The 21,922-nt window shown below is 50.7% G+C and overlaps 1 protein-coding gene across 3 annotated transcripts in view; it reads right to left on the bottom strand.

Moving 5' to 3' along the window:
• The window catches only part of MLPH (melanophilin), a 64,068-nt gene extending 42,705 nt beyond the window's left edge, over positions 1-21,363 (bottom strand). For 2 of the 3 annotated variants that reach the window (XM_003813104.6, XM_003813103.6), the window contains exons 1-2: positions 21,177-21,363; positions 14,808-14,941 (exon numbers count right to left, since the gene is read on the bottom strand). In XM_003813104.6, the coding sequence (XP_003813152.3) occupies positions 14,808-14,917 (110 nt within the window). In that variant the 5' untranslated portion in view covers positions 14,918-14,941; positions 21,177-21,363. The remainder of the gene's footprint in view (positions 1-14,807; positions 14,942-21,176) is intronic. The other variant, XM_063595323.1, reaches the window with a different exon arrangement.
• Between the last annotated feature and the right edge of the window lie 559 nt (positions 21,364-21,922).

The following is a 21,922-nucleotide window of genomic DNA, read 5'->3' as shown; positions in this document are numbered from 1 at the left end:
ATGAGCTGCGTGCAGTGGCTCACACCTGTAATCCCATCACTTTGGGAGGCTGAGGAAGGCGGATCACCTGAGGTAAGGAGTTCAAGACCAGCCTGGCCAACATGGTGAAACCCCGTCTCTACTAAAAATACAAAAATTAGCCAGGCACAGTGGTGGACACCTGTAATCCCTGCTACTCGGGAGGCTGAGGCAGGAGAGTCACTTGAACCAGGGAAGCAGAGGTTGCAGTGGGCCGAGATTGTGTCACTGCACTCCAGCGTGGGTGACAGAGCGAGATGCTGTCTCAAAAAAAAGAAAAAGAAATGAGAAGAAAAAACAGTTTCATTCAAGAATCACCTTGATGAAACCCTAAAAGTTATGAGTCTTTTTGAACCGTGGCCCCCAGTCCATGTCTTTTGAGGATTCTGCGAGATGAGCTTGCAGGAGGACAGGAAGCTCTTGTGCCACATGTTGAAGGTGACAGATATTTCTATTGAAAGGATTGGGCAATTGTTCCGATCGCCACCCGAGCTAGAAACTTTTCTTATGAAATACCATTTTCACCTGAGAGAACAACAGAGAGATGAACTGTTTCGACTTGGGTACTTGGCAGATATTTTCTCAAAAATGAACAAAGTGCGACTCTCACTTCAAGGAAAAGAAGTGACAGTATTTATTGCCAGTAATAAAACGGAAGCTTTCAAGCACAAAGTAGAATTCTGGAAAACATATATCGCCTTCTGTGAGCTTGACAGTTTGCAACACTGGGAGACTTTTGATGAGGGTTTCCAACACCGGGAGACTTTTGATGAGATCGCTGGTGAGAGTAACAGAAGTGGTTCTCTTTTGGTGTGCATATGAAATGTGTCAACATTTGAGAAGTCTGCATCACTCAGTGAGCCGGTGTCTTCCAAATGATTAATGCGTGGTGTTACAAAAATCACACAGGGGTAGAAAATCCACTTCAAGTGCAAGAGAGACCAATGGATTTGAACAAACAGAAAAGGAAAAGTTCATTAACATGGTTTCAGATTCCACATCACAACTAACCTTTAAGAAACTACCAACTGGCCGGGCGCACTGGCTCATGCCTGTAATTCCAGCACTTTGGGAGGCTGAGGCAGGCAGATCACTTGAGGTCAGGAGTTTGAGACTAGCTCGGCCAACATGGTGAAACCCTGTCTCTACTAAAAATGCAAAAATTAGCCAGACATGGTGGCACGCACCTGTAGTCACAGCTACTCAGGAGGCTGAGGCAGGGGAATTGCTTGAACCCAGGAGGTGGAGGTTGCAGTGAGCCGAGATTGCGCTACTGCACCCCATCCAAGGGTGGCAGAGCAAGACTTTGTCTCAAAAAAAAAAAAAGAAAAAAAAAAGAAAAAAGAAAAAAACTACCAACTCCAACTGCCGGGTTTTCATGTTGTAACAACACATGATTTTAATTATTGTCTACAAAGGCTATTCAAGTATTCCTTTTTCAATTATGTATCTGTATGAGCCTAGATTTTCTTCAAATACTACAGCCTAGAAAACATGTTACAACCCACTGAATGCAGAAGCAAGTGGAGAATTCACCCGTCTTCTATTGTTCCAGATAAGGGAGGAGACCACCCCTCATATTGTCTTATGCCCAATTTCTGCCTCCAAAGAAAAAAGAAGTAAAAACTAAAAGGCAGAAATGAAATCCACAGGCAGACAGCCCAGCGCCACACCCTGGGCCTGGTAGTTAAAGATCGACCCCCGACCTAATCAGTTATGTTGTCTATAGATTACAGACATTGCACGGAAAAGCATTGTGAAAATCCCTGTCCTGTTCCGTTCCATTCTAATTACTGGTGCAGGTGCATGCAGCCCCCAGTCACATACCCCCTGCTTGCTCAATCGATCACGACCCTCTCACATGAACCCCCTTAGAGTTGTAAGCCCTTAAAAGGGACAGGAATTGCTCACTCAAGGAACTTGGTTTTTGGAGATGTGAGTCTGCCGATGCTCCCAGCTGAATAAAGCCCTTTCCTTCTACAATTCGGTGTCTGAGGGGTTCTTGTCTGTGGCTTGTCCTGCTACACAGACATTAAAGAGATTTGCAAAAGCAGAACAACACCACTCACCTTCCTCACGCTCTTATTTCGGGAAAATCTCATTTTTTATAAAAACTGTATTTATGTTAACATGTAGGGGGTTTACTGTTATTTTTAAAGGAGTGAATAAATAAATATTTTTAACTCCCAGTTTTAATTTCTGATGTGGTAAATATTAATAGATATGACCCATATGAATAAAACTCTTTGGGGTTCTCGGTAATTTAGGAAATGTGAAGGGGTCCTGAGGCCCAAAGGTTTGAGAACTGCTGATTTCGAAGTCAAGTTTGCTCTCCCTCCCAGAACGTGGAGAAAAGGGACTAAGCGATGGGAGACAGTGGGGAGATGATGGCAAAGGCCGAGAAAGTGAGCTCCCAGGGGAGACAGAGCCCTGGAGACGGGGATGCGTGGGGTGGAAGGGAAGTGCTGTCCTTGTCCTTGGGGCAGGGGACCCACATTACTGTCCTCTGCAGTCCCACCTCCAGAGGGCCCTGGGACACGCACGCCAGAGCTGTGACTGGTGGGGCAGAACAGAGCCAAGGGGACACTCCTGTCCTCAAGGGAGGCCCGGCGGCCTCTGAAGAAAGGGCGTAGACCAGGGAAGGAAAATGCTTCTAGGACGGGAAGAGGAAGGAAAGGCCGCTCCTATGATGGGGTCTGGACAGGATTGGTGAGCCACGCAGGGTGAAGGGGTCAGACCTGTGCCCTGCTCTGCCCCTCTTGGGGTGAAATCTAGACAGGGGTGTGGTGGCAATATGCAGGAATACTGGGGAGAGCCCAGGATGGTGGGGCTGGTGGCCACCCCTGCAGGCACAGCAGGGGGAATCTCCCACTGTGACCATCCCCAAGGTCCAGCACACAGGTGGGGGAAGAGCCTTCCTGAGGGGTCCTGTGGGCCTCCACTTGCGTTGGGTGCTGGGGTGGTGGGGAATCCACATCCCTGTGATCCTTAAACCATGCTCCAGCAGGACTGCATGCGATGAGGAGCAGCCAGGGGACTGGCAGAGGCTTGGGGTTGGTGGAAGAGGCCACAGCACGTGGGTATGTGGCTGGGATCAGGGTCTCAGTGGTGGGTGCCATCTGCATCTCAGTGCCTGGCCAGTACCCCTCACATACCAGCCAGTGGTCCCCATCCTGCAAGCTGACCTGCCCTCCACTCTGCATCAGGACCAGCAAGGAGGTGGGGACAGTGTGTGGAGTCCACACCCCATCAACCTGGCCACCGGGAGGGTCATGAGCCTTTCTCCCAAGGCCCAGCTGCTGGCCTGGCCAAAAGCAGGGGTTGGGGAGCAGAGGTGGGGTTGTGGGGAGCTCTGGAAGAGAAGCTGAGCCAGGAACAGAGACCCAGTAAGTGAGCAGAGTCTGGGAGATCTGAAGCCCTGAAGCTTGCACTGTCTTGCTGCTCAAGGGGTGGGGTCTCACGAAGGGGAGCAGATGGGAAATAAAAGACCTGTATTTCCTTTGCACGGCTTGGTTGGGTGAAGTTTTTGACCATGAGTTTTTGCCATGCCACTGAGGCAGCCGTCACCCTAACAACACAGGAAAACTCTCCTAACTAGAGAGAAGAAACAAAGAAAGAGCTGAGTCTTCAGATTAGAGGGGTCACTGGATGGTAGGAGATGCCTACACAGACTGACAAGACCACTCTGTTACAGGGTGGGCAAAACCCCTACCAGCATGGTGGACAGAACCGGCGGCCTCCAACAGAGTGGAGGTCATGCAGGGGGCCCTTCTGCAAGGCTGAGGGCTGGCCGTGGGGCAGTGGCTCCCGTCCAACTGCTGCCATTTCAGAGCTCCACCAACTCCATGGCTTAAAACAATGCAAATGCTGGTCAGTTGCGGTGGCTCACACCTGTAATCCCAGCACTTTGGGAGGCCAAGGTGGGTGGATCACCTGAGGTCAGGAGTTCGAGACCAGCCTGGCCAACATGGTGAATCCCCATCTCTACTAAAAATACAAAAAATCAGCCCGGTGTGGTGGTGGGCACCTGTAATCCCAGCTACTTGGGAGGCTGAGACAGGAGAATGGCTTAAACCCAGGAGGTGGAGGTTGCAGTGAGCTGAGATTGCGCCACTGCACTCCAGCCTGGGCAGTAAGAGCAAAACTCCACCTCAAAAAACAAAACAAAATAAAATAAACACAATAAAAAAACAATGCAAATGCATTACCTGACAGCTCTGGAGGGCAGAAGTTTGACTCAGGATTCATTGAGCTAACATCAAGGTGTCGGCAGGATTGTGGCACCTCCTGGAGACCCCAGAGGGGAATCTGCTCTCTGGCAGTTTAGCTTCTTGAGGGCTTCAGGTGTGTGGGCTCCTGGCCCCTTTCTCCATCTTCAAAACCAGCCATCCCTTCTGCTTCTAAGGCCCCTGTGATGATATTAGGCCCGCCCAGGGAACCCGGGATCATCTCCCAGGTCCAGGCCAGCGGTGGGCAGCCTAAAATGCATAATCCCATTTCTGTATAACCTCACGAATTCAGAGGTTCTTGGGGTTGGGAAGTAGACATCTTTTTGGGGGGGATTATTCTGCTTACCACCGGTAAGCATCCCCACAGCCTGTAGGGGAAAGCGTGTGAGGTCAGATTGTACTCCCAGCCAAGTGGAACAGATCCTCAAAGACAAAATCCACACTCCATGCCATGCCTGAGAAAACAGCCTGAGGACAGACCCCAGGTAATGGAGAAATGATTCCTGAGGGTGACCCTGAGTTGGGGACTGCAGCACAAAAGATCCAGTGAGTCACAGGATCCAGGGGCCAAATGACTGAAAGCGTGGCAACCAAAGTAAACCTCACGTCAGAGCTAACGACTGGCAGAGGACGGAAAGACGGCAGCATTGCTGAGGAGCAGCGCCGGGGACCCAGGCTCCCCATCCTGGGAACGCGTGTCGGGAATTACCACGAGGGAGCTGGAAACTCACTCAGGTTCCTGGAGACCCTCTAAAGGGGAAGACCAAGATGACGATAAAAACGATGAAGAGGAAGTGAGTGGTGATGTGAGAACGGCAGGCGCTGAGAGACGGAGCCTCAGAGAATCTCATAAAACATCTCAGACCAACGTTCCCCTCCAGGCCCTGCCTTGGCAGCAGAGTCCCTGTTTTAGCCCCTATTTTTTTCATCTCTAGAGTTGCCTGTGTCAGTGATTCCAACTAGTCCGGCTAAGGGTGATTTCAAATTCCTTATGATCAAAAAAATTGATTTTTATTATTTATTTATGTATTTATTTTTGAGATGGAATTTCGCTCTGCTGCCCAGGCTGGACTGAAGTGGTGTGATCTTGGCTGACTGCAACCTTTGCCCCCCGGGTTCAAGCGATTCTCCTGCCTCAGCCTCCTGAGTAGCTGAGACAACAGGCGCCTGCCATCATGGCTGGCTAATTTTTATATTTTTAGTAGAGATGGGGTTTCGCCATGCTGACCAGGCTGGTCTCGAACTCCTGACCTCAGGTGATCCACCTGCCTCGGCCTCCCAAAGTGCTAGGGTTACAGGCATCAGTCACCGAGCCTGGCCAAAAAAAAATTTTTTTTAAAGCAAGCCACGGTTTGCCCGTGTCTCATACTAGGAGACCCTTCACAGATTCTCTCTGAACCTCCTCTGCTTGCAGAGATCACAAATCCACGTCACCACCTATTTGCCTTTCCAGGGCAGGTTGGCAGGCCTAATATTTGATTTGTAGGCTGTGTCCTTTAAAACAGGGTGTTCCGTTTGGGCTTCAGCCTTTCCCCCAGGGCATGAGTCACCCAAGTCCGGCTATGCATGGTCTCCTAGTTCTTCCTGGGTTTGGAGAATATCCATTAATTTCTACCATAACCACAGCTGAGGGGCTACTCTAACAAATGCAGAAAGCAGTTACTGGGAGAACTTGACACAAGCATGATACAAAGCAAGACACAAATCAGCACCAATGCAAGCTCCAGGGTGCCCAGGAGGAGGCCTGCTCCTTTTGTGCACAGCCCCAGGTCCCTTGGGTCCAGGACAGGGATGGGTGCCCAAGAAGTTCTGGGCTTTTCTGGGGACAGAAGGAGTTAAAAAGCTGTGACTATTAACCAATGTTCCCTTCAAGAAGGTTTACTTTGGCCCTACTTTGTATTTGTAGAACATTAAAAAATAATAACATGTGATAATCTTTTCTGTACTTAAAACCTTCTTAATACCCAAGTGATATGAATGAATCTAAAACACTCAAGCTGAGAGCACTCTGAGGACCACTTCTATGGAACTCACCACCAGATTACAGGAAAACAGGGACAATGGAACTTTGGTGCAAACATCACGAGGATATCCTGAGCTAACTCCAGACTGTGAAAAATTCCACAAAAGTAAACAGCTAGCTCTCTTCTACACATAAGCTTCAAATTAAAAAAACAGAGCTGAAAAGAGATCTTACAGATTCAAAGAGACTTAAAAGATACAGCAAGCAAGTGTAAGGTCTGGACATTATTTGGAGATGAGCGGAAAAGTTTTAACACACATTAGATATTTAAGGAATTAGATCTAATTATTTTATTTATTATTATTATTTTTTGAGGAGTGCAGTGGCATGATCTCAGCTCACGCAACCTCCGCCTCCCAGGTTCAAGCAATTTTCTTGCCTCAGCCTCCTGAGTAGCTGGGATTACAGGCACCTGCCACCATGCCTGGCTAATTTTTTGTATTTTTTTTTTTTTTTTTTTTTTTTAGTAGAGACGTGGTTTCACTATGTTAGCCAGGCTGGCCTCGAACTCTTGACCTCAGGTGCTCCACCCTCTTTGGCCTCTCAAAGTGCTGGGATTACAGGTGTGAGCCACTGTACCTGGCCTAGAGTGAATTATTTTAGATGTAATATATATTTATGGGGGAAATAGGAGATGAGAGGAACAATAATACGGGACAATACACCAATACACAGCAAGCTCTCACTCACTGCAGATAGACCCGCGAATGCTAAAAGTAAACATTTACCAGATATTCATCACAGCTGGGTAACCCGCCCCAGACTCAGTTTCTCACTTGTGCATGGGGACAGTAAAAGTAAACACATCACAGGGGTGTCTGAGGGTTAAAGGAGACAACAGAGATGAAGCTGAAAGAGGTCATCACCCAATGTGAGCCCAGAGAGCTGTGGAGTCGTTCCATGGTCAGTACTGTGCTGGGGGCTGGTGACACAGCGCCAAAGCAGTAGAAACCTCATGGGGCTTAGATGCCGGCAGGGATAAGACACTAACAAGGAAATGACTCACTGGGCATTGGAGAAGCGCTAAGGAGGAAATGGAGGAGGGAGTGAGGTCCCACGGTGAGCAGGGGTGAGGAGGGCGAATTTCATCGTAAATGTGATGGAAGCTCTGTGGGGGTTATGAGCCGGGGGATGACCTGATCCACATTTTTAAGGCATGAGTCTGGGGGATGTGGGGAGAATGGACAACAAGACAGTGAGGGTGGAGGGAGAGAAGAGTAAGTGTGTGTGTGGGGTGGATTCCTGTGGTGTCCACAAGAAAGACAGTGTGGTGTGACCTGAGGCTGGCATTGAGGGCGGTGAGCAGTGGCTGTATTGGTTGAGCCACGGGACTGGCTGAGTGTGGGGTGTGGGGTGAGAGGGAAGGAGCAGAGACAGCCATGAGTCCTGGGAACTTAACTTTGGCAACAGCCTGCATCCAAGATGGGGATGGGGTGCTTGGAGGTGGAGGAGAAATCACAACTTCTGTTTTGGACATGCTGGGACAGAGATGTCAGTGGAACACTTTGGCCGCAGTGTCGTGCAAGCCTTTGCCTACAAAAGTCAGAGTTCAGAGGATGTGTCTCTGATGTGGGTGTAAACTTGGGACTCATTGTTTAGATGTGTTGTCTAGCTGCTGTAGTAGCTCCTAGCTGCTAGGGCACATGCAGCTATTTATGTTTAAATTAATTAAAATTGAATACGATTAAAACTTTTTTTCCCCAGTTGCATTAGCCACACTTCTGGTGCTCCATAGCCTTGGGTGGCTAGTGGCTGCCACATGGGGCATGCAGATACGAACATTTCCGTCACTGTAGAAAGTTCCATCAGGCAGTGCTGGTCTAGAACTCATTTAAAACCTTGGGGCTGGACAAGGTCACTGGAGAAGTGAGTGACACAGAGCAGAGAAGAGAGTTGAGGCCAGGGCCCTCGACCCTGCGAAAGGGAATACTTAAAGAGTCCAAGAAGTTCCAGCAAAGGAGACAGAGAAGGGACTAGACTCCAACACACGACGTAGAGCCACATCCAGAGAGGGCTCAATGAGTGCTGAGCTTCTGCTACCATTATTGGATTTTTCTACGTATTTTTTAAAAAAGTAAAATCTGGCTAAGTGTAGTGGCTCACATCTGTAATCCCAGCACTTTGAGAGGTTGAAGTGGGAAGATCACTTGAGCCCAGGAGTTCAAGACAAGCCTGGACAACACAGAGAGACCCCATCTCTACAAAAAATTTAAAAAAGTATCTAGGTGTGCTGATGCATGCCTGTAGTCTCAGCTTCTCAGGAGACTGAGGTGGGAGGGTTACTTGAGCCTGGGAGGTCGAGGCTGCAGTGAGCCATGATCACGCCACTGCACTCCAGCCTGGGTAACAGAGCAAGACCCTGTCTCAAAAAACAAAAAAAAAAACAGTAAAATGGGATAAAATTACATTTTCACAACTTGCTTTTTCTACTGGACAATGTCTTGTGAACTATTAATGTCAATTTATTTCTATCATTATTTTCATTGGGTGCTGAGCAACCTATTATTAAATCCGTTGTTAAATTTGGTATTTAACCAAAGCCTGAACATTTGGACATTAGGGTCTTTCTAGTTCTTCTCTCCTGTAACCCTTGTCTGATTCTCTCCTTATGATGACTTCCAGCAGAGGACCTGCTGGCTCAATGGGTGAGCATACTTTTAAGACTTTTGCTACCTTATTCCAAATGGGCCTCTGCAAAGATCTGATATGGTGGCCACTAACCACATGTGGCCATCAAAAACCTGCAATGTGACTAATAAGACTGAAGAGCTAAATTTTATTTAATTATAATTTTATTTTATTTAATTATAATTAATTTTAATAGCCACTAGTGGCTAGTACCTTCTGTCCTGGACAGTGCAGCCTTAGGTCTATTTATATGATGATTTAACAGGGCTATATAGATATTTTTCTTTATCTTCATCAATATGAGGTGTCAGGGCGAGGCTAGTGAACACTCTGCCGTGAAGCAGTTTAAATCACACAGGATTTATCTGTTCTTTGACCATTTAAAAGATCCATCCATGAAAGCATATGGACCCAAACCCTCTGGGAAGATCTGTCATTGGCAATTTATTCCAATAATGGGCCAGCAGGAAAAAGAGGAGGCTTCAAACTAACCACAGAGTAAAGTCAAGAGAGTGTGGGGAAAGGAACACCCAGGACAAACAGAGGGTCAGGAGGGACAAAGGCTGAGAAGGGGCTGCTGATCGGGCAGCTCCTGGGATAGGATGTGGGTGTTAAGTCAAATCTATCCTAAAATGCCTATCTGATGCCAGTGGTGCTAACATCCTAATTTTGTACATCTTCAAGTTTTCGATTCTATGGTGCACAGCACTGTGTCCTCGTGGGAGGCAGGAACAGCCCTCTCACTCTATATAGCAAACAGCCCATTCCCAAATCCCTAGTGGCACAGATGACTTCAGAGAGAGATTATGCCTGCCTGGGCTAGATCAAGACGTGCTGGCTTCCCCTTCCTTCTCACCGATCCCTCCTAAGGGCCAGCAAGGAGAGCCTTGTCAGGCGTGTGCGTCACCGAATGTCCACAGCACAGCTTGGAGGGAGGGGCAGGCCTGGCCAAGGGAGCAGGAGCTTCCGTGGCTTGGGGACAGGACGCTGCTCATGGGGGTCTCAGGGTCACATGCCCTCCTTCCTCCAGCATATCAGGGATCTGGACCAGCTTGTTGTCCTTGCTTTGACAGAGGAGAAATCAAAGTTGTGTTGTTCTGACGCTGTGGGAAAAGGTGCAGGCGTCACCTCCAGACCCTGCCCAGCGTCCTTCAACGTGATTGATGCTCACATCTGGGGAGAAATACTGAGCAGGAATCCATCTGACACACATCTGCTAATTTTAAGACTGTTAAAAGAAATGCATTTTCTTTGGTTTGATAATTGGTGCATTAAGTGAATCCGCTCTTAAGCAAATCATCCCCCTGGCAAACTTGTTTCTGGGGCACTGGCCTTGAGTCTGCTCACTGTGTTCCCCTGATGCATATACTGGGTAGTAAAGCTCTTTCCAAGAAATGATGGTGTGTTTCTTGGTTTCACACTTCCCCCACCCCTGTTCTCTCCTCTCTCCTATCAGTGGCGTTGAGTTTCCTCGGGCTGGGTCGCGCCCACGGGCATCCCTCTCAGAGTATGTGAGACACACGGGAAACTGCTGGGAGGTTCCCGAATTGCTACATTTGTTACCGCCACCTACTTAGTGGTCCCTTGAGAACCAGTTTCTTCATCCAGCCTCTTGCTGATTCAGATATTTAAGACTCGGTGACCGGGAGCAGACATGAGGACCCCGAGGATGTCACCCAGAGAGACGCTACAGAGAATGGGATTCTGTGGCAGCAGCACACAGATGACTGTTCATGTTGAAATTGGTTAAACGCACAGATTAGCAATGATGAAAGACGGGGAAGGAGGTTCATTATTGTAAAAGTTATCTTCCGTTTCATCATGGATTTCTGGTATTTTCACCAGCTCCTCTGCAGAACCAATTTTGGTGCCAAGAACCAGAGCCTTTTTTCTACGCTTGTTTCCTCTGTGGCCTTGCAGAGTGTCCACACCACCTGGTTTGAGCAGAGCACACTGCGAGGCGTGTTTCGACCTTGCGGTGCTCAAGGCAGCTGCACCTGATGCGTGCCCACACGCCAGGGCCCTGCCACTCCCCGGGGCTCACAAGGCACCTGTGACAAGTCTTCTCACAGGTAGAGGCAGCTCTCCTTTTAGTGACATATTTAACCAATAGGGCAGTCAACAAAAGACAAGCACAAATGAAACAATAAGAAACTCAAAAACCTCTTAACTACCTCTGCCACCACACTGTTTACATCAGGGGTCCCCAAGCCCCGGCCGTGGCCCAGTAAGTGTCCCTGGCCTGTGAGGAACCGAATTGCATGGCAGGAGGTGATTGGCAGGTAAGAGAGCATTTCCCACCTGAGCTCCACCTCCTGCCAGGTCAGCGGCAGCGTTAGATACTCATAGAGCTCCCATAGTTGTCTGTTGTGAACTGTGCCTGCGAAGGATCTAGTCTGTGTGCTCCTTATGAGAACGAGAATGAGGTGGAACAGCTTCATCTTGAAACCATCTCCAACCCCGCCCCCAGCCCCCTCCCCCCGCCCCTCACATCTGTGGAAAAATTGTCTTCTATGAAACCGGTCTCTGGTGCCAAAAAGGTTGGGGACCACTGGTTTACATGATTCTTTGCCTCCCAAATGTGTCACCTGCTGACATGTACTCTCATAGTAAGACCCATCATAGCAATGCCACTTGGGCATTCAGTATTCTCGACCTAACACTACCTTGACACAGGCTTTTCATAGCACTGCCTCTCTGCTCACTGACATTTTCAACACAGTACTCTATGCTCATGCGGCCCCTTCCCATCAGAAGGCATCTGGGGACTTAACAAGCCCACCCCCTAATCACATAGCAGAGTGGGCCAATTAACGCCCCGGCCACTGGCTCATTCTGAGCAAACAGCCTCAGGCACAGAATGAACAATGTGACCTCGGCTGTAACCAACTGGCCATCAGCGGCCCACCAGGCAGGGTCATCAGAACCCATGTTCTTACAAAAGTCCTTTCCTAAGAGTACTGAGAGGTGACCTGGGTGCGTCCTGTCCTAAGAGTTCTGGGAGGTGACCTGGGTGCGTCCCTTCTTTGCAATGTGAAATGATGAAAAGAGCATGAAATAAGGAAAGATGGGTGTCAGAAGGGGGTGAGCCACAGACAGGAAATGCATGGGGGTTTCTGCTAAACCCGCTTCAGATAAGCCTGGACTGGAGCAGGGCGGACCACTCAGCAGTCCCCTGGAAGACAGTGCCTGCCCGGGACCCCCAGGCCCCACTTGCTCCCTCCCTCTGCTCCTTGGAAAACATGGTTCTCCCCCCTTTTCCATTTCTCTGCATTCGCCTATACTCAGGCAATGAGAAGTTACAAGTTGCCATTTGAAATAAGGGCTGACAATAGCCAGGGCTGCCTTGGAGACAGGGCAGCATGCACCTGGGAAGGATCCACCCAGAAGGGGGTTCTACTAACGAGAACGATGTTCTGCCCTTGGCACAGCCTGAACGCCAAAGCTGACGCAGGGATTGCTGCTCTGGTGAAAACAGTGAGAGAACATTTGAGTTTACGTAGAGAGAATGGGAAAGAGAGGGTGAGGGACTTCAGAATGTGGAAATGGGGGATCTGAGACTCAAGAGTGGAGGGGTGAGGACGGGGCCCGTGAGACCGCATTTTCCTGCCAGAGTAAAGGGGACAGGGTGTCAGCCCTGCGGTCAGCTGCGTGCTGGTCGGCAGCCTCTGCTCAGGCTTTGAGAAGTTGGTCGTGGCCGGCCATGGCCACCAGGCTGGTACTGGCTGTACCAAGGCCAGCAGGTTGGGCCCTCCCCCGAGGCCAGTGGTGAAACCTGGGCTATAATGAAATCCAGGGGTGACTGGTGGTCCAGGGCCGAGGGAGAGTAGGGGATCGCATGGTGGGGAGGCTCTGACCCCGGCCCCTCCCCACCAACACGAGCGCCTCCTGCTCCATGTGGGGCTGAACTGCTCTTGCTTCACCTAACGGTTTGTTGCAGACCCTGTTCAGCATGGGAACCCAAAGTCCCTCTTCTACTGCTCCTTCTGTCTCCTTTCTTGGTGCTTTGTCTCCTCAACATGCTTGAGCTCACGTCCCCGGGGCTGGTCCCTATCCAAATTCCCTTCCAGTGCAGTCTCCTACAGCCCTGCAGCTTTAAATGCTGGGGTCAGCTGAACAATGCTGCCACCCCCCGCCCCAAGGCCTTCATGTTCTAGTCCCAAGAACCTGTGAAAATGTCACCTCACATAGCAAAAGGGACTTTGCCGATGGAATGACATTAAGGATCCTGAGATGGGAAGAGGGTCCTGGATGATATGGGCAGTCCCTAAATGTAACCATATTTCTCCTCATAGGGGAAAGAGGAAGGCAGGAAAGTCAAAGAGAGAGATGTGAGCATGGAGGCACAGGTGAGGGAGGGAGGGTGAGAGAGAGGCAGTGGCAGAAAGAGACATTGTTAGACATTGTGCTGATGGCCTTGGAGGTGGAGGAGGGGCCAGGAGCCAAGGAGTCCAGGAAGCCTCTAGAACCTGGAAAAGGCCAAGAGATGGGTCCTCCCTCGAGCCTCCAGCTGGAATGTAGCTCTGAGGACACCTTGATTTTAGGACCTCTGACCTGCAGAACTGCAGGACAGCTGTGTGTTTTAAACCACTAAATCTGTACTGTACAAGTCATATATGCAGCAGTCCCAGAAATGAATACAAATACCTTTCATCCGTTTCACCATATGAAGCTTCACCTTTACGAAGCTCTCGTAATGCATCTCCTCTGAGCTCCGGACTAGTGTATGTATCCAACACCCGCTCAACACACCTGCGTGATGTCACTTCAACATGCCTGAAACATTTCCCCCAAACCTCTCCATCTGTGGCCTCCCCAGCAGAGCTGACCTCAACTCTGTCCTTGAAGTTGCTCAGGCCACAACCTTGAAGTTGCCCTTGACCCCTCTCACCCTGGAGACCCCCCATCTGATCTCTGGTCGAGCTTGCTGGCTCTGCCTGCAAAGTGCATCTGGCCACTTCACAGAGCCCACCGCTGTGAAACAGAAACTAGGACTTGCTGTTGCTCTGCTCGAAGGTCTGTGGTGACTCAGGGGAAGGGTGAGGCCCTGTGAAGCTCTACAGGACCCCCGTGACTGGCACCAGATCCCATGCCCCCCACCTGTTATATCTCCAACTGCCTCTCTTCCTGGCCCCCTCATTTACTCCACTCCAGCCTCGCCAGCCTGTGCTCTCCCTGGGGCACACCAGGCTCCCTCCTGCCATCTTCGCAGGGCCCTCTGCCCTCCACCCTCTGCCCTCTCTCCTCTGCTCTCTGCCCTCCGCCCTCCGCCGGGAGCATCCTCTCAGCTTTTGCTTAACTACTTCCCTCATATGCTTCCTTCCCATAGGGTGACCCAATCTACTAAAGACATCAAGAAAGGATAAGGGGGCCCAGAAGATAGAGGGGGGAGGAAGATGCGCAGTGGATAGAGTGAAGAAGGATGGGTGGGTTTTAGCCCAGTCACTGGGCACAGTGGAACAAAACCGTGCTGGGGTCACCCATGGTGAGGACGGGATGCTACCTGGCATTGCTGAAAAGAGAGGTGGAAGGGCAGCCTCTGTCCTAAAGACTTGATTCCAACATCTAGGTGTTCAGAATGGCATGGAGACTTTCCCCATGTATCACCTTTTGCTCTATTCTTCAAAGATGTGGCCTAAGTATCACCTGGCTTAGGATATATCACCCTGGAAGCTGGGTCAAGTTGAAATAAAACTATTCAGAGAACAAGTGAATGTCAGTTTGGCAAGTCAGATCCTCTCATTGAGAAAACCAAGGCCAGAAAGAAGAGCTGTGTCCCAGACCCGGCTTCCTGTCCATCACTCTTCACCCTGCACTTGGCCGTTGACCCACCCAGACAGCACCCATATGATGGCCCTGGGGGAAGATCAGGGACCCCGGGCTCCGTGGGCTCAGCACGGCACACTCACTCTAGCCTTTCCTCTTCTTTCCTTCGGAGGTCAAAATCTCGTTGAACAACTTCCAAGACATGCTGGGCCTCTTCATCAGTGAGCTTGGAAAGATCCAGTTTCTTCCCCATTTCTGCTTCTTGTCGGGGTCACACCTGGAATGTCACAGGATCACAAGTCATCAGTCCCAGAAGCCTACCAACGCCAATCAAGTCACAGAGTAAGAGACAACACAGAACGCCGCTGACTTCTCAGGACATCTGTCTGTACTTGGGTTAAATGGTTTTCTAATGCTTGTCTGGAAACTTGTGTAGTTTAATGAATTTAAGTGAATCTATGCAAAATTCCCACATTCGAATTTTAAAAGGGATCTACTTCCTACTCTCCCAAACACACTCAGCCACAGGTCCCTCATTCTCTTTCCACTGTGGGATGAACATCAGTGATCTCCCCATCCAGGGGCATGGCTCCTCTCCCTCACCTAGGGTTGGGCTTTGCAATGGAAAATCCTGGGAGAAATGCGCCATTCCTGAGGCTTCTCGCCTTAAGTTTCTTGGGAGAGGGAACAGCACAGAAAAGAGGAAACTTCACAGCAAATTCATAGTCAGCTCAGAGTCTCCTGTGCATCTCCTAGACCTCCTAGAGCGATGCTGCAGGCTCTGTGTGGGCAGGGATGCCTGGATGACTGACCCACTAGGTGGAAAAGTTGGGAGACTCCACAGCACTTGGAAGGTTTCACCATCCTCTGGGCGTGGGGGGCTGTTCAGGTTTGCCATGTGTGTGTTTGGGGGTGGTTCCAGGGGGAGGTCATATGAGCCTGATGCCTGTGAGGGCGATGTGCTTGTGCTGGGAATATCCACATAATTTCCCTGGGGAGGCAAAAGTGATGCAACTTGGGAGAACAAAACATCTGGGCAGGATAAGCAGTGGGTGCTGAGCTTTATTTACTCGAGAGGTCAGCTGTGGGGCTGCCCAGCAGGGATTCTCATGCCTGGGGTGTATTAGGATCACCTAACACTACTGGTGGCCAGGCCTCACCCTCAGCAAATCTAATTAAATTTTTTAAAATTTTACTTAATTTTTTTTTTTTTTTTTAGAGACGAGTTCTCACTATGCAGCCCAGGCTGGTCTTGAACTCCTGGGCTCAAGTAATCCTTCTGCCTTGGCCTCCCAAAGCACCACGGTGCCTGTCTGAGAATCTGGTGTGACTCAGCTGCTCAGCAGAGCAGCGGCACCACCCAATGCACTATGTGATGCTGTGTTTGTAGGTAACCTGATGACCAAGAAGTCAAACCTCAGATGATCTTATGCCCTTTTTTTTTTTGAAGTTCATCAGACCTGATCCCAATCAATGTCCAAAGGACAGAGGAAGGAAAATCCAAATGTCAAAAGCCAAGATAGGTGGAACCTTAGAATCTTGCTTGCTACTCAAAATGTGGTTCGTGGACTGGCAGCATCCCCTGGGAACTTGTTAGAAGTACAGACTCTCAGGCTCCAACCCAGACCTACTCATTCAGAATCTGCCTTTGAACAAGATCTCCAGGCAGTTCGAGTGCATGAGTTGGCCCATGCTGTTGTCCTCAGACCTCTTTGAGTAGCAAAGCTCTAGGGGAGACTCATTCACTTGGGTAGTGGGCGGCAAGTCACAGAGGACCTTGGCCTGTACATCCTGTCAGGTGGTTGATGGGTGTGAGGCAGGGGAGTGATGCAGTGGTGGTGGCTGAGCAGAGAATGACAGATCCACTTGCTGGCTTTTCATATGGCAATATCACACAGGCCTCACAGCTTATATTGATGTGGACATTACTGCTGGGTATAAAATTGGAGGAACAATTGTACCAGGGAGAACCTCACCACCAATGCATGCACACTGGGACACTGCAAAACTGTGCACGCTCCCCACAGAGGACTTCCCTGATCATCCTGTGGTTTTTACTCCTTCACCTGTCCCCATCCCTTTAACGTTTCTTTATACCCCTTAACAGATGTCCCATTAGTTATTGTTAAGCTCCACAAGAATAGCACCTCTGTCTGTTCCCAGCACATGGCAGGTGCTTTTCTGTGCTTGCAGCTCCCTGGTGTGCAGCAGGCTGTTCCAGGGAAGCCCTCGGCCCTCAGATGCTGCAGCTACAGACAGACCAGCTGTGCTCTGGGCACTGAGGCTTTGGGGAATGGATGACTGGGAGTTCTGTTGTGAGTAACTGAAAGTTTAAAAACCACCTCGTAATTTCAATAAGTTTTCCTTGAGGACTTGAACCTATTTTCTCAGGAACATTAGAGAAGGGGTCCAATCTGTGTGCTTTCAGGGGGAAGTCTCAAAACCACCAAAAACACACAATTTTGCTTCTGAATTCTGAGAAGCATCTCCCATCAGTGCTGCTGACCGTTTGGAAGTGTTTATCATAAAAATACTAACAAAACTCCCCCTGTGCTGGAGACGTACTTCGATTTTGTTGCACAAGAGGTTAACTATGAAAAGGGACATTTTCTGGGCAGATACCATTTAAAATAAAAATGTCTACAGAGCTCTCATGGAAGTCAGCCAAAATAGTCCCTGGCTTATGCCATAAAAATGGAGAAGGATAATTCGTTGAATTTTTTTGCACCCATTCCTCGACATTTCCACTCTCAAACATAAAGATGAGTGTTTGCAATACAAGAAGAGATTGCCCCAATGCCCTGGGAGCATTCAAACTCTGTTCCTTTACAGTCAGATTTAGGTTCTGGTCAAGAAACAGACTTACTACAGAACTCATTTTTGATGCTCTCACAGAGCACACACTTTCTGGTTTCTAAAGAATTGGAACAAAAAGTTATTATTTGATGCATGACTGGAGTTCATTCACTTTTATTTTTCATGAGTTCTGAAAAAAAAGGGATCATAAGAAGAGCATTCACCGACATTCTATTTTCAGAATGGATGGACAGTGTGACCATCAGCTGAGGCATTATCATTCCCTCTCTTCTAACATAGAAGCCAAAATTCCAGGCCTCAGTTTGAGAAACTTAAATCATGATGTGTGAGGAAGAAAAGCAAAACAAAAGGAAAAACCTGCTTTTCTTATCTTGCAAGCTTCACATTCTTAGAGCACAGTCAGTGACCAGGAAGTGAATGGATAAAAAGATCACAGAGCATCACAACCAATGTCCTAGAGGCTGCTTGGATATCTGTCCCTCCCCCATTCTATCCCCTTTCAAATGGTTTTCTTTCTTTTTTTTTTTAGATGAGGTCCTGTTTTGTCGCTCAGGCTGCAGTGCGATAGCGCAGTCATGGCTCACTGCTGCCTCGACCTCCATGGGCTCAGGGAGGTGAGGGCAGAGAATATGCTAGACCCATGAGGAGTGCAGGGCTGCTCTGTGCCTGCCCTAGCTGGGTGGGGCGGGGGCTCCCAGAGTATGTGCTGGGGGAGGGCAGACGCCACCCTGCTCTATCTGCTCCTTGTTCCATTTCTGTTTAGATAACGCCTGCTCACGAGGTTCCTGAACAAAACACTTCCACTTACTGCCTGTTCCACTGCTCAGATTCGATCATATTTTAAACATTGGAGACAGCCAGCCTTCCCCAGCGGTTGAACAGCCATAGTGGGGCAGAGGGACGGGACACAGGGATTAATAGGCAGGGAGGAGAGAGTGGAACTGGTTTTATAAGATGGGTATCCCAGGCCCAGACCGCTGAATTCCAGTGGGGGGTCATCTTTATCCGCTAAAGAGTTGAATTCATTTTTTGGCCAAATTGAAGGGAAATCAGGGTGGGGGTTCCTCCTGGATGAAGAATTGGCTTAACTAGCTCTTGGGCTGGCTGCTTGGGGAGCCTTGGAACAATGGTGATTGTGGGTGATTACTCGCCTGGGCTAACAACAGCAGGAATGCTCTCTCTGACTCAGAGCCAAGGCGTGTCGTGTGGTGTTATTCTTGCTGATAAAGGGGAGGTGGCAGAGATGACAACTGTAGTGCCCTCTGCCTTAATCCTTTGTGGCTGTTTCCCGAATGCTGCCGTCCAGGTCAGCCTGTGTGGTTATTTCTATAGGTGGGGCCCATCAGTAGGCACTGACCCCCAGCTCTCATCAGTGGCTAAATGAGCACATTTCCACCTAGAAGGGCCACTCCCTTCCCTACAAGTGAACCAGGCACATCTGTGCTTGTAGCCACAAGGGTCTGGAATGGCCCCAGCAGCAACAGCACTGGGAGGGTGTTCTGCCCCTCAGCCACCTGCCCACCAACTTGCCATCCCCTCTGCTCTCCCAGTCTCTGGGGAGTTGGTGGTAAACCTCATTTATAAATGGACATGAGTTCTGCATTTACACCTAAAGCCTCAGTGCTAGTCTCTACGGCAAGGATGGGTCCCAGGTGAGGCTGTAGGAGGATGGCGCTGAGAGGTGGGAGTTGGGTTCCCATCCCAGTTCAGGCACAGCCAGCCCAGCCACCTGGGAAAGATGCCCCTCCTCTCAGGGTCTTAGTTTCCCCATCTGTACCATGGACAATGGCTGAGCTCCAAGACCTCTCTGGCCCTCTCCAGCCCTGGATGATGCCAGGATGTTGAAATTAAGAGGGGGAGTGATGGTGTGGGGGTAGTGGGGAGGAGTAGGGGCAAGGGCTGTTCCTCCAGAGGTTGCTTCTGAAAAGAACAAGACGGTTGGCCCTAGAAGGCTGCCCCAACCACTGAGACTGGGGCTCGTTTGAGCCGTTATTGCATTGTGGTTGAAAGGCACCAATTTCACTTTTCCCATTAGCCCACAGGGCTCTGGGACACTTCCACCACCTCCAGCCCCTCACTGGGCACACATTCAGCTGGTTTGTTTTAATTTTTTTCTGAGTCATTCATGTCGTACTCAGTAAGATCCACTGACTCCCCATGTGTGTGCCGGGCACCATCCCATGTTCTCTAAATGTGTCCTCAGTCAATCCTGAGGCACCTGCTACTGTTCTTAGAGCCTGAGTGAGGGCCAGGAGCACAGTGACCCATGCCTGGTACTTAGATACTAAGGAGCACGGTCCTGGGCAGGGAGGGGGCTGGGCCCGGGAAGGCTGAGGCCTTACTGAGGTCAGCTGAGTCCCGCCAATGAGCAGGTGGAGGGACGGGTTTCCTAGGACAGATGCAGGCCAGCTGGAGGGATGGGTTTCCTAGGACAGATGCAGGCCAGCTGGAGGGATGGGTTTCCTAGGACAGATGCAGGCCAGCTGGAGGGATGGGTTTCCTAGGACAGATGCAGGCCAGCTGGAGGGATGGGTTTCCTAAGACAGATGCAGGCCAGCTGGAGGGATGGGTTTCCTAGGACAGATGCAGGCCAGCTGGAGGGATGGGTTTCCTAAGACAGATGCAGGCCAGCTGGAGGGATGGGTTTCCTAGGACAGATGCAGGCCAGCTGGAGGGATGGGTTTCCTAGGACAGATGCAGGCCAGCTGGAGGGATGGGTTTCCTAAGACAGATGCAGGCCAGCTGGAGGGATGGGTTTCCTAGGACAGATGCAGGACAGCTGAACCTGGGGTGTCAATGTCACTGCTCAGCAGCACGGTCTGCAAGTCCAGAAGCCTTTTCCTGAGACTTCACAGCCCCCAGCAACGCTGGCCTTTGCACCTATTGGGAGCCTTGCTCTCCCCCGACTGTCATTTCACTCCCTCAGAAAGAAATATGTGAACAAGATACCAGTCACACCATCTAAAAAAGGACCTGTCCCAAGTTCCGTGTGGAAGTGAGGTGGAGTTTCCAGTGCCAGTTAATGTCAGTGGGACGCGGTGTCTAAGCCCAGGGAAGGGATTTACAAGTGAGATTCCGTTCCTGTAGGGACTTGGGGCTAGTAGGGACGAAGCCCACAGGTGCTCACAGCTCACAGACCCTTCCCACATCTCTACTTCCCACACCTCCCTGGTGGGCCCAGGGAGTCTGTCTGCAAACAGAAGGTGATTCCAATAAAACAGACTTTTAGACGCCCAGAGGAAGCCAGGTGCCTCCTCCCATGCCAAGATCATCTGGCCTCTTCCTCACCCCAAGACCAGCTCCTGGGCTGGGAGGAAACCTTTCCTCTGGGGCCAGCCTGCTTGGCACCAGCAGCCTTGGCCCAGTCTGCATGGCAGACTCGCAATGGAGGCAATGGAGCTTCTGATTAAAACCAACCGTTTTGCCCAAAATGGGGATCCCCCGCCACCCCACTCCCACCCGTGCCCGCACCCAGAGCAGTCTGCTCAAAGAATCCAGGTGAAGCCTGGGGGACTAAGGCTGGGTGGCTGGGAACGCGCTGTCCTCACCAGCCTGGACCGAGGCCGGGAGGCTGGCGGCTGGGGGCGTTTTCACACCAGTGGGTCTGCACGCGACACCGCGCACCCCCCAAAGCCTAAGCCCCGAGTCCTGGGCGCCACCCTGGCCCCGCTGTTCCCTCTTCTCAGTGCACTCACCGGACCCTCTCCGGGGGACGCTCAGTCCCTGGTCCAGCACCTGGGAGAGAAAGGAGGCGACGAAGCAGGGCGTCAGGCCAGGGCGTCAGGTCAGGGCGCCGGGGCAAGGCTGGATAATGGGGGCAAGCAGGGCGCGGGGCGCAGAGCGGCTGGTTAGCGCCTGGCTCTCCGGGGCAGGCGGGCAGCTGGCCAGGTCCCGGCGCCTCCCGCCCGAACCACGTGGGCTGCACCCCGCTCCGCCCAGCTCCGGGAGCGCGGACACCTCTGGATGCCCTGCCAGGCAGAGGGCGGAACGGACACCTGGGGCGCCCGCACGGGAAGCGCCAGTGCGGGGGAGAGCCCCGGATACTCGACCCCCAAGCCAGTTTGGGGAGAAAGACGGCGGCGGGGAGGGGAAAGTTGAGCACACAGCTGCGATTCCCGTGAGTTGCGGCGACTTTGCATAGGTGACATCGCGCCGCGGTCCTGCCTTGGGCAAGGTGGGACCCGCTTGCTGAGCGCGCTCTAGAGCGCGCGGCACATCGTCGAAATTTCTAACTCTGCAGGGAAAGCGCTATGTACCTCGGCTTTACAAATGGGGAAACTGAGGCTCAGAAACGCACCCTACCAAAGCCACCGACCAGTAAGTGGCAACGCCAAATAATAAATAGGACTTTAAGCCCAGGGCTTTCTGCTGCAGAGCGCGTACTCTCACCCCTTCGATTCTGCCAGGCATCAGGACCAGGAGGGTCCCGCAGCCGCGGGCA

The sequence above is a fragment of the Pan paniscus genome, chromosome 13 (assembly GCF_029289425.2).
Source record: "Pan paniscus chromosome 13, NHGRI_mPanPan1-v2.0_pri, whole genome shotgun sequence".
Classification (NCBI taxonomy): Eukaryota; Metazoa; Chordata; class Mammalia; order Primates; family Hominidae; genus Pan; species Pan paniscus.
This window is presented reverse-complemented; position numbering and strand designations above follow the sequence as displayed.